Here is a 14,698-nt window from a genome sequence, read left to right as displayed (position 1 = left end):
AGTTACTTTGACAACTCTCCCTTCTCTCTCTCCCCTTGGTGCCAGTTATGTAACCATCATCAAGGGACAAGCACAGAACAAGCGGATCTCTTCTCTATTGTGAGAGCAAGCAGGTGTCATTTTCACCACCGCACAGTGTCTCTTAGGAACATCACTTCATATCAGAAATTAAATGAGAAGAAAGGGTTTTATCATGGTCAGGGCTGGAAGTCGAGGGGACGCTTCCAACGCCAAGATGGCATAATCACTTCTTTTTAAAAAGCAAGAACCAGCGTTCAAAATTTAGCCACTTTTATTGTCTTATTAAAGTGATTCAAATACCATGCCTTGCTACTGTGTCCGAAATTATGCCATCTGTACCAAGGTGTTTTGAAAACTCAATTTAAAAAAAGATAACTTACAAAACAACAACAACACACATTCGGCACCAGCCCAGGTTTGGAGGGCACTGTTGTTTTGAAAGAGATCGACATTCCTAAGCACCATATCACATTTGGGGCTCTTGGGATTTCGTATCCCAAACTTTGGTTTTCGTTGGGGATGGGAATATCCAAATGCAAAGCTATTGCTAACATGGCCAGGCTTGCAGTTGGTGCCTCGTTGGTAGGAAGGTATAGTGTTCAAAAGAAGGTATGCAAGACAGACTAAAAGGCACGCAAGGTGAAGAACCAGGCTGATAGGCACACATGTTTAATAACACTAATGGAGCTACTTACCTAAAGGGTAAAGGGGGTAAAGGGACCTAGATGTGTGGGGAGGGGGACAGGGCATTCTGCCTATAGCGTCAAAACATCTTGGGCCAGCCCAAGACTGGATCCAAATAATCAGTTTCATTCAGGGAAACCTGGAGCTGAGGGTTGCTGACCTTCTGGGCACATTTGGAAAGCTGAGTAACCTTGATGGGCACCATAAGGTAAAGGTAAAGGGACCCCTGACCATTAGGTCCAGTCGCGGATGACTCTGGGGTTGCGGCGCTCATCTTGCTTTACTGGCCGAGGGAGCCAGCATACAGCTTCCAGGTCATGTGGCCAGCATGACTAAGCCGCTTCTGGCAAACCAGAGCAGCGCACAGAAATGCCGTTTACCTTCCTGCCGGAGTGGTACCTATTTATCTACTTGCACTTTGATGTGCTTTCGAACTGCTAGGTTGGCAGGAGCAGGGACCGAGCAACGGGAGCTCACCCCGTCGCGGGGATTTGAACCGCCAACCTTCTGATCAGCAAGTCCTAGGCTCTGTGGTTTAACTCTCAGCGCCACCCGCGTCCCACTTACCTACCTACAAGCAAATCAAAGTGCAGCTGTCTTCTGAAATGCACATCTTGCCAAGTTGTGCAATGCAATGACTGGGGGGAAATGAGAAACAGATATAGGCAGATAAGTCCCTCTTCCTTCTATTATCCTGATCTTGTTACTGTTGTTTCCTCAACACTTTCTTGTGTTATAGAACAAGCAAGTCAGGAGAAAATTAGCACAAAATGTGATTTCCTACTGCAGAGAGTTATAAGCCAAGTTAGATTGCAATCAAGCCTTCAGTCTCTCTATCTCAGAACAATGGTAGGAAAACAATTCCCTACCACCATCATCATTTGGAAGGAATAAACATGATTCCCAGCTATCTGTTGGGTTGGAGCCAATGGCATTTTGGTCCTTTCCAACTTGTGGCATCTCCACGTGTGAACTTCCTGCGGAAATGGAAAGTGTGGGTAACCATGGCGGAGGGGCAGGGAAGGAACATCATCAGCAAGAATATGTACAGTAGTGTCATGGGAACTCCACTCCCCTGCCTGCTCGTGCATGCCCAAACCTGTTGCATGGACTACTAAGGATCTTATGAATTTCGAACAGGAAAAAAACTTCACCAAACAAAAAAGCCACAAATTATACCAGCAGGGCTACACTGCTCACTGAGCCTCCTTATGTCCTCATTATGGCCTACACTTTTGCATCTAGCATAGAGTATATAGAATGAACAGAGTTCTCAAACAATTCACATTCCACATCATAGCAAGTATTATTCAGATCAGATGAATTAGGCCACGGGTATCTAACCATAAAGGTACCATAAAGGGCACAATTAAAGAGGGGGTTAAGCACACCTGGTTAAGAATAACTGAGTCCATGGACCAGGTTAATGGTATATATACTGTATACTATCTTTATACGGGCAGATTTCTCCATGTTCTTGCTTGCTTCTCCAATGCTACACTGTGCTTGCCTCCCCAGCCTAGTAGACTAAAAGCAAAAGCACTTGGAGACATAGTGGGCTTGTAGCATACACTAGGGCAGGCATGGCCAAACTTGGCCCGCCAGATGTTTTGGGACTACAACTCCCATCATCCCTAGCTAACAGGACCAGTGGTCAAGGATGATGGGAATTGTAGTCCCAAAACATCTGGAGGGCCAAGTTTGGCCATGCCTGCACTAGGGTTACCCTGCCTTATGCTTGCTATGGATTTGACTTGTGGCATACTTAACCAAAGTTGGCACCACTGAGCTAAGGAAATCCATGGCAGACCACATGCCGGCTCGATCCATAACTGCTGGCATAGGTCACATCTGCAGCACTGCTCAAATTAATAACAGCATCGGGCTCCATCCAGTTTCAGGAACAAGCTGCCAAAGCAAACTAGGACTTCCTATCTCTCTTTAGCAGAGAAGCTCCATCTACTCAGGTGACTACAGAAGCTCCATTTTACACGATGCTGCAAGTCTTCCTTGCCTCTTAGAAATTACAGAATCTTTATATTTGGAGATTCCAACTTAGCATCGCAAATCTACACAGGGCTTGAGTACATTACCACATTGGTCATGGCCCTCTATATGAACGAATCTACTTTCTTCTGGACATCAGGGTGTTTTTAGGGTCATACAAAAGCAGAAGGCTGAATGCTAATAACCAGGATAAACTTCTTTGTACTGACAATGCAAACCTCAGCTTTTGCTTGCTCGCTGGCTCCTCCTTCATTTTAGGGTACTGGGTGAAGAGGCAGCTCCTTCAGGCAACTGCATGCTGTACAGCTTTCCTACTTTGTCCCCGCGGCCGTTCTTGTACCTGCAGATCACCCTGGGGCTGGATTTCTATGTAGCTAACACATGTGCCATGGGGATTGGTGTTTGTGCTGTTTTAAAGGCATGTTACATAATGTGATATTAAGGCATATATTACTATACATATTTCCCTAACACTGAAGAATAATATGCGCAGTCGGTAATTACACACACACACTTCCAACCACAGCTGACTGTAATCCTAGATTTATTAATCTGCAAGGATGGATCATTGCCACATTTGCTTCCCTTGAACATACTTGGCAATCCTCCAGATCCAGGAAATTTGCCACGCACGATCCCTGCTAGTTTATGCCACAGCATTAACCCCCCCACACACACACCCCACCCCTCAGGTATACCAGTAGGAAGTGGCACTTAGTGGCGCAATGCTCAGGCATGTGTAAGAAACAGACAAATCTGAACCCCCGAACAGACACAAGGATTCACTAAAGCTCAAGGCATCTATACACTGTGCTCAGAGCCCAAATTCTCCCAGTGATAGAACAAGCCTAGCAGAAAGGAAGAGGTCCTCCTTTCCATAATATATATATTGTCATTTAATGCAGCTCATCTGTCTTAAGCTCACACACATAGGCAACCTCAGAAGCCTTCTGTACATTAGCAGCTCAGGAAAACATGCAGGAAAGGAAGGGAAAAGCCATCTTGAATTCAAACGTTAGAAAAGAGAAAGAAATAGAAAGCGCAAAAGGTAAACTTACTTTGCCACTTTTGGCTTGCTGGGACATCCACAAATCTGTCTGTTTAAAAAGCATCTGGGCTAAGATTGCAGCGCAGCACTTGGAACCTTGAACAGCAACTTCCAATGCTGCTATCCAGAGAGAAGCAGAGAGCAATAGAGAGAGTGCGCACAGCGCAACGCTGCAGAAAGAGAGAGAGAGGGAGAGAGAGGGAGAGGAACAGCAGAGTGAAGCACCAAGCCACTGATTAATTCAGCCTGTTGCCAGTCACACTGCTGCATGCTGGATATGGGGTAAGAAGGGGAGGGATGAGAAAGGAGAGATGAGGGTGTCCTTTAGGATCACATCCCTCTGGGTCTGGGAGGCTGCATTCAAAAGCCAGATAGCCCATGAAATACACCTGTACGGAAGGCAGAGATGGTATATGCTGAAGCACAAGATGATGCTAACAGAGAACAGGTCCAGGAAAACATAGGATACTGCAAGGAAAAGCCAGCTCTGGCCACAACAGTGGAGGTGGACTAAATAGGAGGAAAATGACCTTAGGGGTTGAGAACTCCCATAAGCAGTCCCGTATTTAAAAAAAATGTCAAACAGTGCACTTATGAACACCAAACCCTCAGGTGTCAAGCTGTGCATTCTGAGAGCTAATTGTGTCAATAAAAATCCACGAGGAAAACAACCAGGCCTTCTATTTGCTGAGCTGCACTGATATGCCTTGCTCCCTCCTGAGCGACCTCTTGATCCCAGCAGGACTTCCCAGCAGCAATCAGGATGGAGAGCAGCAGAAAGTCCCCCCTCCAAGTATCAAATATTCATAGCCTCTCAGGAGGAGACTCCTGCAGAAGGTGCAGTGCAGGTTATTAATAGCAATCTATTGTGTCTGGGGCTTGCCACTTACCCAGAGCTGGGCAGCAGCAGCAATGGAGGAGGGACAGGCAGAGGACACTGGGCCAACGGAGACAAAGAGTTCAATGCATATGCCCCAAAAACCCAAAGGGAGGGGAGGAGCAAAACAAAGTTAAATAAATAATAATAAGAAGAAGAATCACAGTAATGACAAGAGCCAAGCCCATTCTGTACCACGGACAACCTCAATCTAAGTATGCAATATAGATACATCCCTGTGTGTGGAGTACTATTTATCATCACCTCTTCTTCCTTTCCTTTAGTGTTTGTATGTCTTAACTCTTGCTTGATACTATGGTCCAAGTTAAACAGAATCTCAATCCTGTTGCAAAAATGGCCTCTAAAATAACAGAGCAAGGCTTGGATACCTGTCCTGTCGTGCACATGGGGATACCAATCCAATTATGATAGCATGACTCACATCCTTTCCACCTTACGACTTGCACACCTATTTGCTACTTCTTTCACTCTCCCCTTGCCTTTTGATTACATCTGATGAAGAACTCTGGAGAACTCAAAAAAAGCTTGATCATAAGTTTATGACTTTGGGGTTGTCCTAATGAAAGTATTGCAGTTTGGGATTCTTTCCTTATGGACCGGCAAAGTTGCTTTCTAATTTTTTAGTTGTTTCTCAATAAACAAGCTACATTGGGGGGTGGGGAGAGAACAGAAAATTATGAGGCAAGATAACTGTCTGTGAGCCACTGTGGGAACCTTTCTGGCTGAAGAGTGGAGCACAAATGCTTTGAATAAACAAACAAATTGTGACCCAGAACAGTGGGAACTCAACTTAACGTAAGTGTTTTAAGACTTCTCTAATGGGCAGTTTTTTCATATATAAAATAAAATTAGATTATTTCCTATGAATGAATCACAATGCACTTAACTTCTTCTTAAATAGACATGACTGAAGTATTCTTTCATTGTGTACCTACTCACCACTAAACGCTCCAGTCCCAATTAAGCACAGACCACACTGCACAAATTTCCACGCTTTGAACTGTCAAGGTGGTTATGCAGATGACAAGACCCCCCCCCCACAAAAAAATTAAGCCCATATGTTTCTCAAGTTAGTGGACAGCCAGCATAGAATAAAAGTTAAGAGTATCAGTCAAACTAGAGAGACCCCCAACTCAAAATCCCCACTCAGCCAGAAGCCCGCTGTATGACAGAAGTAGGGATCCTGCAGTCTGGCCTCCTCATTTGGCTCATGAGGCCATTGTAGCAATTGTCACCCTCACTTGACATCCTACGTGATTTCAGGTGTGGAGCAGTTAAAGGGAGTTTGCAAGCACCGCTGATCAGCTGTTTGGTAGTGCCTGCAAAAGTCCTCTGCATGACGGTTACTCCAAAAGGCAATGAGTGGCCCAACTTCATACAACAGAGCTGAGGGAAACTAGATCTGGCCAGTGGGCAGGATTTTTATCTTGCCTACCCACCTCCATGGTTTGACAAGTGACCGATTTTTGCCTTCATGCTCTGAAATCAAAGGAGAGCAAGAAAGACCCATCATTTGAAGAGCTGATCTTCCCACCTAAGAAAGGAGAGGTTCCAGCTCAGTGGCAGAACTCATGCTCTGAATGGATAAAAGCCCCGATTCAGTTTCTGGCATCTCCTGAACCAGGACGGCTAACCCTGACCTAATAGTCTGATCTGTCCCCTTTCCTGGCAAATATATATATATTGCCTCCCAAGACTCCACTGATTTTCTTGATGGCAGCAAAAGAAAAAAGAAAAACAAACACAGTGCTGTGCTGGGCAGAGATGTGAACATCTCCCTCCCCCCCAGTGCTCTGATGGGGATGCAAATTGCTGCCGCCCCAGCTATCAGATCGATCATTTGATGAATGGGGAGGTGGGCAATAACCCGCTTCCTCAGCTGATCTGCGCAGATGGATCTGAGGAGGGAAGGGCTGTGGGTTGGTCAAAAGGTGAATGCAGCCCACTAGACAGAAAAGGTTATCTGACTCCACCCAGGTATATATGTAGCAGGAAACCCCCCCCACACACACCATTCAGTTTGTACAAACTTCACACACACTCACACACTACATACGCTACGCTTCTGTTATAAATTCATAGAAAATCAACCATGCATTGGATTTGCACTGTTCTACTTTTATTTTACTCCATGAACGAAGGACTACAAAATGGGGAAGGTTTGATACAGGGCACCATAATCCCTTCACCATCCCAGCACATCCACAGGAGCCCTGCCCAGTTGCTATGCCAACCCTGATGGTCCTAGACAGAAGACAATCAAGATCACAAAGAACTTGCATATGGGAATGGATTCAGCATGGACTGGAACAAAGGACAATGATCAGATCTTCTCTCAGAAAATGACTTTGTCTTCAGAAAATGACTCATGGGGAGGAGGAGAAGAGAACCAGCCAGGTGACAGGACACTCAGGTTACCACCACAACTCCTCCCTCAACCCCTCCTTTCTGTAATGTATGCATGATGTTTCTGGGGGTGGGCTTGACCTAGAGGATGGGAATTTCAAAAGTTTTTACAGTGGTGCCTCGCAAGACGAAATTAATCCATTCCACGAGTCTCTTCGTCTTGCGGTTTTTTCGTCTTGCGAAGCACGGCTATTAGCGGCTTAGCGGCTATTAGCGACTTAGCGGCTATTTATGGCTTAGCGGCTTTAAGAAAAAAGAAACAAACTCGCAAGAACTCGCAAGATGTTTCGTCTTGCGAAGCAAGCCCATAGGGAAATTTGTCTTGCGAAGCACCTAAAAAAAACGGAAAACTCTTTCGTCTAGCGAGTTTTTCATCTTGCGAGGCATTCGTCTTGCAGGGTACCACTGTTTAAGGTCTTGTACACCATTTTTCTGTGTCTTTCCTCTCACCTGCAAGTAAGGGGAGCACCCTGTTGCAACAGTCAATAAAGACCAAGCCTACAGGCTGCTGATTTGCTCCAATTTACTCTGGTTGGTGTCTTTACCTTTTGTCCAAGGGAGCCCTTGGATTTTTCCGGTAACATATAGAATTGCTGATAGACAGTCTGCATAACATTTCCACTTGAGATTATGGAATATCTGCTAGTCAGGGGTTACAAGTCTGACACTCAACACAAGGCTGCCCCTTATATAGGCACCATGAAGTGGTGAGTCCTGACCCAGGCTCTCTGGTGTGTGGCAAAAAAATATCACACACACACACACACACACACACACACAGAGAGAGAGAGAGAATTTTAGAAATTAAAGTTTCTGCATATGGAACTCTTAAGGGGACAGCTGAAGGAAAGGAAAGTATTTGTGTCGCTGGTTGCAAGAAAGAAGCCAGCAAGGAAGGGAGGGGAAAGAAAGCGGCAGCATCTTTCTCCAGGGCATTGTGTTTCCTAGACAACATACTCTTTAACTGCACAAAAGGAACAAAGTGTCTTGCACAGCACAAATTCCCACCACCACCACCACCCCACTTTCCTGAATACAATTCCTAGTAAGTAATTAAGCAGCTAAAAAACACAGCTACTTGTTGTAACTGGGACACCACCAAGGAAAAGGGAAGCAACACCCCAGGAGCCGGGACTGGGAAACACTCGTACTCCTACAAAACATACACAAAATTCAGCAGGTGGGCTTTTTATAGCAATGCCACTGGCAGACTTTTCTGAAATCTCTCTCACCATCTTGAATGAGCACATGCTGGCACCTCAGACTGTAAAGTCACAGGAAGTTCTTCGATACAGACATCTCAGCATAATAGAATAGAGCAGCCTTATTATTATTTTTTTGAAATGGCAAGAAAAACCTTTTTAACTCTCTTTGGCAGTCGCCTTAACAGAATTTTCTCCTAGCTTTGCTTGGTTAAAAAAAAAAAAAAAGCTCTCGGTTCGCTTCGATTCCAAGCAAGTGCCATGCAGAATATAATCACTCCGCAATACAAAAGCATTCCACTTGCTAGAGGGTGGACCCAAGAACATAAGAAGAGCCTTTGCAGGATCAGGCCAATGGCTCATCTTGTCCAGCATCCTGTTCTCACAGTGGCTGAACAGATGCCTATGGCAAGCCTGGGAGTAGGATCTGAGGGCAACAGTACTCTCCCTGCTTGTGATTGCAGCAACTGGCATTCAAAGACGTACTACCTGTAACAGGGGAAGGAGAACATAGCCATTATGGTTAGCAGGCACTAGTAGCCTTATCATCCATGAGTTAGTCTAGCCCTCTTTTAAAGCTATCCGGTTTGGCGGCCATCACTATAGCTGTCAACTTTTCCCTTTTCTTGCGAGGAATCCTATTTGGAATAAGTGAATTTCCCTTAAAAAAAGGAAAACATTGACAGCTATGGCCATCACTACCTTCCGTGAGAGCCAATCCAATCGCTGAACGATGCGCTGTGCAAAGTATTGTCCTAAATCTTCCAAAATTTTGGCATCCCTGTGTTCTGCTATTATGAAGGGGGAACTTTTCTCTATTCAGTTTCTGGATATCCACGTCCATGCTTCCTCTTACTTGCCTGCTCTCCTAAACTAAAAAGCCCCAAATGCTGCCATCTTTCCTTACAGGGAAGTTGCTCCATCCCCTTGATCATTTCGGTTGCCCTCCCTGAAACATTTCCCAGCTAAAAAGCAGTGTGCGTGTGCATATTGTATGTGAGAGAAGTGTTAAGCCCAGTAGAAGAAAAGTGGAGCGCTATTTCTCAAGTGGCAGCTATCCCGAGGGAAAGGCGGGGGCCACACCATTGATTAAAATAAGAGATGAAAGGACGGGAGAGATGTCTGAAGAGGTTAAGGCACTTCGTCGCCACTTCTGTTCACATTGTGAGCAGCATGAAAAATAAGGGCATGAACTCTAACAAAAGGCACAGCCCTGTATTGCTTTGCATCCGCTCATGACTACATGACCCTGATATGTGCCTGCGCCTCATCAATTACTCGCATGTGGAGCTTGCACAAATGTAAGCTGTATCAAGGTACTTCTACGGAAAGCACAATATGGTAAGGGAAACAGAAGCACATTAAAATGAGATGGATTGGTCAAGACGAAGTGGAAAGGTGCAGAACTTTTAAGATCCAGACACAACAAAGTAAGGGAGGCAGAGGTGCGGGTGGTGAAATTCAGTATGATAGACAAGACAAAATAGATAGTGTGGTAGAGGAAACTGGTAAAAGCAGGGGCAGGGGAAGAGAGAAGGGCCCACAACTGCAGCACCATGCACCAGCACACAGCTCTTTCACACTAAACCACAATTTACTTTAACTATGCTTTAATTTGACATGCAAACCAGGCTACTATTGGATGCATTAAAGAACAGAAGTCTGTGGATTCCAATTAAAAAAAAGAAGAAGATTGCAAACAGCCATGGAAAAAGCAGAGCTACTGGATAATAGAAGAAGGTATTTACATTGGTAATTATATTGTCCATCCCAAACATCACTACCAATGGGATTTACACAATATCCATTATTGCAACAATGGAGCCTTCCATGAAGAAAACTGTCCTTTTCCCAGCACTGGTGTTTCATCACAGAGAAAATAAAATGACCCAGAACAGTGGCATAATGGCTCCTTTTAAAACCTATGCTAAACCATAGTTTAGTGTGACGTGAAGGAGCGGAGGTGAGCCTTGGGCTTCCACATTCAGTCCCTCCCTGGCATAGGCGGGAGTTGTTTAGAAGCTTTTGTTTCTGTTTTTGCTCAACCACAGCTTGCTGTGTCCCCTACAGCAATAAACTGTGGCTACATTAATTATGTTTTGGTTTGTTTTTTCAAAAGGTAATTTCATCTACTTCCAAGTTCAGCCTCAGCTGCTGAAGTAAATCCACTACAGCAGCACCTGTGATCAGGGCCCTCCAGTCTCTGATTTAAAAACTTCTAACAAAGAAGAATTCGCCACCTTTCAAGGCAGTCTGTTCCACTGTCATACAGCTTGAACCAGGAAATAATTTCTTACATTTAAATTAAATCATTTCTCTCATGATTTGAACTCACTGGTTTGGGTCGTCTCCTCTGGAGCAATAGAAAACCAATCTGCTCCATGATCTATGTGGTGCCCTTCAAATATTCGAAGATTGGCTATTCTATAATCTCTAAATTTTAAAATCTCCAAAATAAATATACCCAGCCCCTTCAGCCTTTGCTCACAAAACCTGATCCCCAGGTTCCCTGCTGTACTCTGGATGTGCCAATATGTCAGTGTCCTTTCTAAGCCACAGTGTCCAGAACTGTGAGTCCTGATCAAAGAAGAACAAAGTGATACCATGAATTCTCATGCAATCTAGAATTGCATTAGCCTTTTTAGACACCTGACAACACTACTGACTCACGTTTAGCATGTGGACTCCCATATACTTTTCAAATGTGCTGTTAAATCATTTGTCACCCATCCTGTATCTTGACACCTGAGTCTTCGCACCAAAAAGCAGAACTTTACACTTAAGTCTGCAAAACTTCATTTTGTTGGCTTAGTTTTCCATCCTGTCAAAATAATTTTAACCCTGCTTTGAAGTTGGCTTGTTTCACACAAACTTAACTGTTTTTTGGTCCAGACAACACAACAAGCTGCTATTGAGCAAAAGCAGACATTTCCAAAATCTCTATCGGAACCAGAGTTAAACTGAGAGGAAAAACAGCAAAACTGGATTTGCTAACTGCTTCACGTGGTTTGCATATCCCAGAGAGGGGACTGTTCTTGCCAGCATTAAACAGAAAGAGGAATCAGAACAGATAACTTGCCTGTTAAATTGAATTTCAAAGATTTCTGGATGACCTCTTAGGATATTTGCTCTCTTGTTCTGCAATACCTGGTTCTTAGCCAGAACTGGATGCCAAGCTGCACCACATCTGAGCAACGGTTATTCTCAGCCGCTATTGGCAGTGGAACTGTGTGGATGGCAGAGACTAGACAATAAAACCCTTATCTTTCAGAGTCTCAAGTTCTCTGACAATGCAGCTGTGCAGATTGGGTTTCTTCAGCCCCACAATACTTCTTGCACCATATTTTTTTTGCCAACTTGGCCAGTACCTCTAAAAAATGCACTTTGATGTTTTTAAGTTACATCAGGTGAGACACATAGTCAGTAGTGAATCATCCTGTACACTCAGGAAAAAAACCCCATAAAAATGCACCATCTCAGGGTAGAAATGATCTGGCAACCGGTGCAATTGTTTTAAGACCGAGATTATGTGAGTTCTAAACTGAACTGTAGCCAATAATTTGGCTGCTGCATTTGAAACCTGCTGAAGTTTGCGTTATCTTCAAAGGCAGTCCCAGGCAGCACACTGTAATAATTCAGTCTTGCCAGAGCATTGAGTACTACAGCAGAGTCATCTCTGCTCAAAAGGGGCTGTAGCTGGAAAACTGGCTATAAGTGAAAAAAGCCACCCGAGTCTCCCGTAACAATGCTGGATCCAGAGATATCCCCAAACTATGAGGAAGTAACGATGGCAGAGAAGTAAGATTTATTCACTCTCTTCATAGAAATAAATGCTTGGTTCCTAAACAGACATTGCACAAAAAGGTTTTACGTTTCAGTTGTTCCAAGAAAATGCCACCACTGTCTGAGGTCATGAAAGCATTTCTACAAGGTATGGTAATTGCTGTATATCTCACACTACCAAATGGGTCACTGAGCCATTATTAGCAAGCTTCGTTAGGTTTATTGAGATCCAGCATACACTGTTGTTGGGTTAGAAGGGAAGAAGATGTACAAAATTCAAGAGGAGAAGTTGTCCTGAGTCCTAAAGAGACATCATGGAGGGGCTGGTTGGATCAGGATTGGAGGAAGAAAAGTCAGAGGATCAGTTGGTTGACGACCTTGGGGCAGGGCCCAGTGGGTATGGAGGGGCTGTGCCAGGACCTCAAGAGGGGAACAGAGTCACAAATGAGGAGTCAGATCCTGGGAAGGGTCTCAGTGCTGTAATCTGTCAGCACTCTGCTTTACTCCCTTCTTTGTCACCCAGGCACTTTGTACCCACCCACCCCATGCTTCTGTGCTTTTTTCCACCTCTGATCTTGGCACTGCTGGAGCCCGCCTTTAGTCCAACCTCCCAGGAGGACTAAGACACATAGTTTGGTTTGGAGCAGCAGCTGTCCCCCTCTCCATCACCTAGGTCATGGAGGTGCCAACATAGCCAAGAACAGACAACTTAGGTCCAGCCTCTAGAAGTTTGCATTTGCTTGCCCACTTGCCTTGCTGAAGTTTTGCCGCCCCATTTCCATATACAGTGGTATCTTGGGTTAAGTACTTAATTCATTCTGGAGGTCTGTTCTTAACCTGAAACTGTTCTTAACCTGAAGCACCACTTTAGCTAACAGGGCCTCCTCCTGCTGCTGCTGCGCCGCTGGGCACGATTTCTGTTCTCATCCTGAAGCAAAGTTCTTAACCCGAGGTACTATTTCTGGGTTAGTGGAGTCTGTAACCTGAAGCGTCTGTAACCTGAAGCGTATATAACCTGAGGTACCACTGTAACAGGAACTCAGAGGGTGTGTTGTTTTGTTGGATCAATGCCTTAGCCATGTATCTGCTGTGCCTTTGACCCTGTTTTTGCCTATATATCTACTGACCTGGGCATTAAAGATTTGAGCAGAAGCCTTACTCCAAGTCTGAGTTCTTCGTTCAGTGAGAGCCAGGACAGATATGCAGATTTGCCCCTAACCAGACAGAGAAAGTACACTACTGGAATTCCTCCATCCCTCATTATCTCAAAGTAACAGCTATAAGTACAGTGGTACCTCACAAGACAAATGCCTCGTAAGACGAAAAACTCGCAAGACGAAAGAGTTTTTCATTTTTTGAGTTGCTTCGCAAGACGGATTTCCATATGGGCTTGCTTCGCAAGACGAAAACGTCTTGCAAGTTTGTTTCCTTTGTCTTGCAAGTTTGTTTCCTTTTTCTTGAAACCGTGCATTCAGGGGGTGCAGTTGCGACTTGACTTTGAGGAGCAACTCATAGCACGCGGTGTGGTAGCCTTTTTTGAGGTTTTTGAAGACTTTGGTGATTTTTGAAGCTTTTCCAAAATCCATGCTTCGCAAGACGAAAAAACTCGCAAGACGAAAAAACTCGCAGAACGAATTAATGCACATACCCATTAACACAATACACAGCACATCATTTGGTGCAGTTTTTGATCCCATGCAAATGTCCAAATATCCCAGGGCAAAATCTTTGACTCAGGTAGCTTGATCATCCAGACTGACCTGCCAACTGGCAAGAAGGCTTTTGCCACACTTTAGATGTAAATGCATCAAAGAATGTGTGGCCAAACAACATATTTATTTATCCATCTGCAAAGTAAGAATCTCAAGATTCTCTCTCTCTTGACCCTACATAGTTATGGGACTTATTGTACAGCATTCCCCAACCTGGTCTCTTCCTACAGACTACAACTCCTATCAGTTCCAGACAGAATGGCCAATGGTCAGGGATGATGGTTGTTGGAGTCCACAACAATATCTGGAGAACACTAAAACACCTGGAGGGCGTGTGATTAAGGAAGGCTCTGACTGAAGTAGCTGTGAGGGAGCAGAGTATTGGGTAAGGATCTTGCTGGTAACCAAGTCTGTGTCTTGAGTTCCCTCTAATCCTCCAACCTTCAAAGTTTTATTACTGTCCTTGTGATTTTTCCTTCCTGTTCCCAGGCTGCTCACTTTTTTAAGTGCAAGCCAGCACATGTTGCACAATGAGGGCTGGATTTCCAAAGAAAAGGGCAGTGATACCCCAACAGTTGTAGCCACATCCTCTTTTAATGCGCACACAAAAAACATCTCACAACACAGCACAATGAGACCACAAAACACACCCATGAGAGAAGTGTTAACGCCAAGGCTGTAATGGGTGTTCCTCACGCCAAACATTTTCCTATTGCTCCTACTGAATAGCCTGTCCTCGCCACACAACTATTGCAATTGTGAAACAACTTCTCACTTTAAAACAACAACAACCACATGCCATTGATCATTAAGACACTCCAATAGTTGAATTGCTCCCACTTCATCTGGTAATAGGTAGCAGGTACACTACCCAGGGATAAGCTATGCCTGTTCAGATTAGAATATGCACCTGCTTCAAGATACCAAGGACAAAGCT

General features: G+C 44.5%; 1 protein-coding gene across 8 annotated transcripts in view; it reads right to left on the bottom strand.

The window, feature by feature from the left end:
* TMEM94 (transmembrane protein 94) overlaps window positions 1–14,698 on the bottom strand; it is a 69,258-nt gene that overhangs the window by 46,358 nt on the left and 8,202 nt on the right. For 2 of the 8 annotated variants that reach the window (XM_079965885.1, XM_079965884.1), the window contains exon 1: window positions 3,771–3,839. The exons of 4 other annotated variants lie outside the window; for them this stretch is intronic. In XM_079965885.1, the coding sequence (XP_079822011.1) occupies window positions 3,771–3,824 (54 nt within the window). In that variant the 5' untranslated portion in view covers window positions 3,825–3,839. Of the gene's footprint in view, window positions 1–3,770; window positions 4,010–14,698 lie in introns of those variants that run through there. 2 more of the 8 variants (XM_079965886.1, XM_079965889.1) reach the window with 2 other exon arrangements.

The sequence above is a fragment of the Podarcis cretensis genome, assembly GCF_951804945.1.
Source record: "Podarcis cretensis genome assembly, chromosome: 2".
Classification (NCBI taxonomy): domain Eukaryota; kingdom Metazoa; phylum Chordata; class Lepidosauria; order Squamata; family Lacertidae; genus Podarcis; species Podarcis cretensis.
This window is presented reverse-complemented; position numbering and strand designations above follow the sequence as displayed.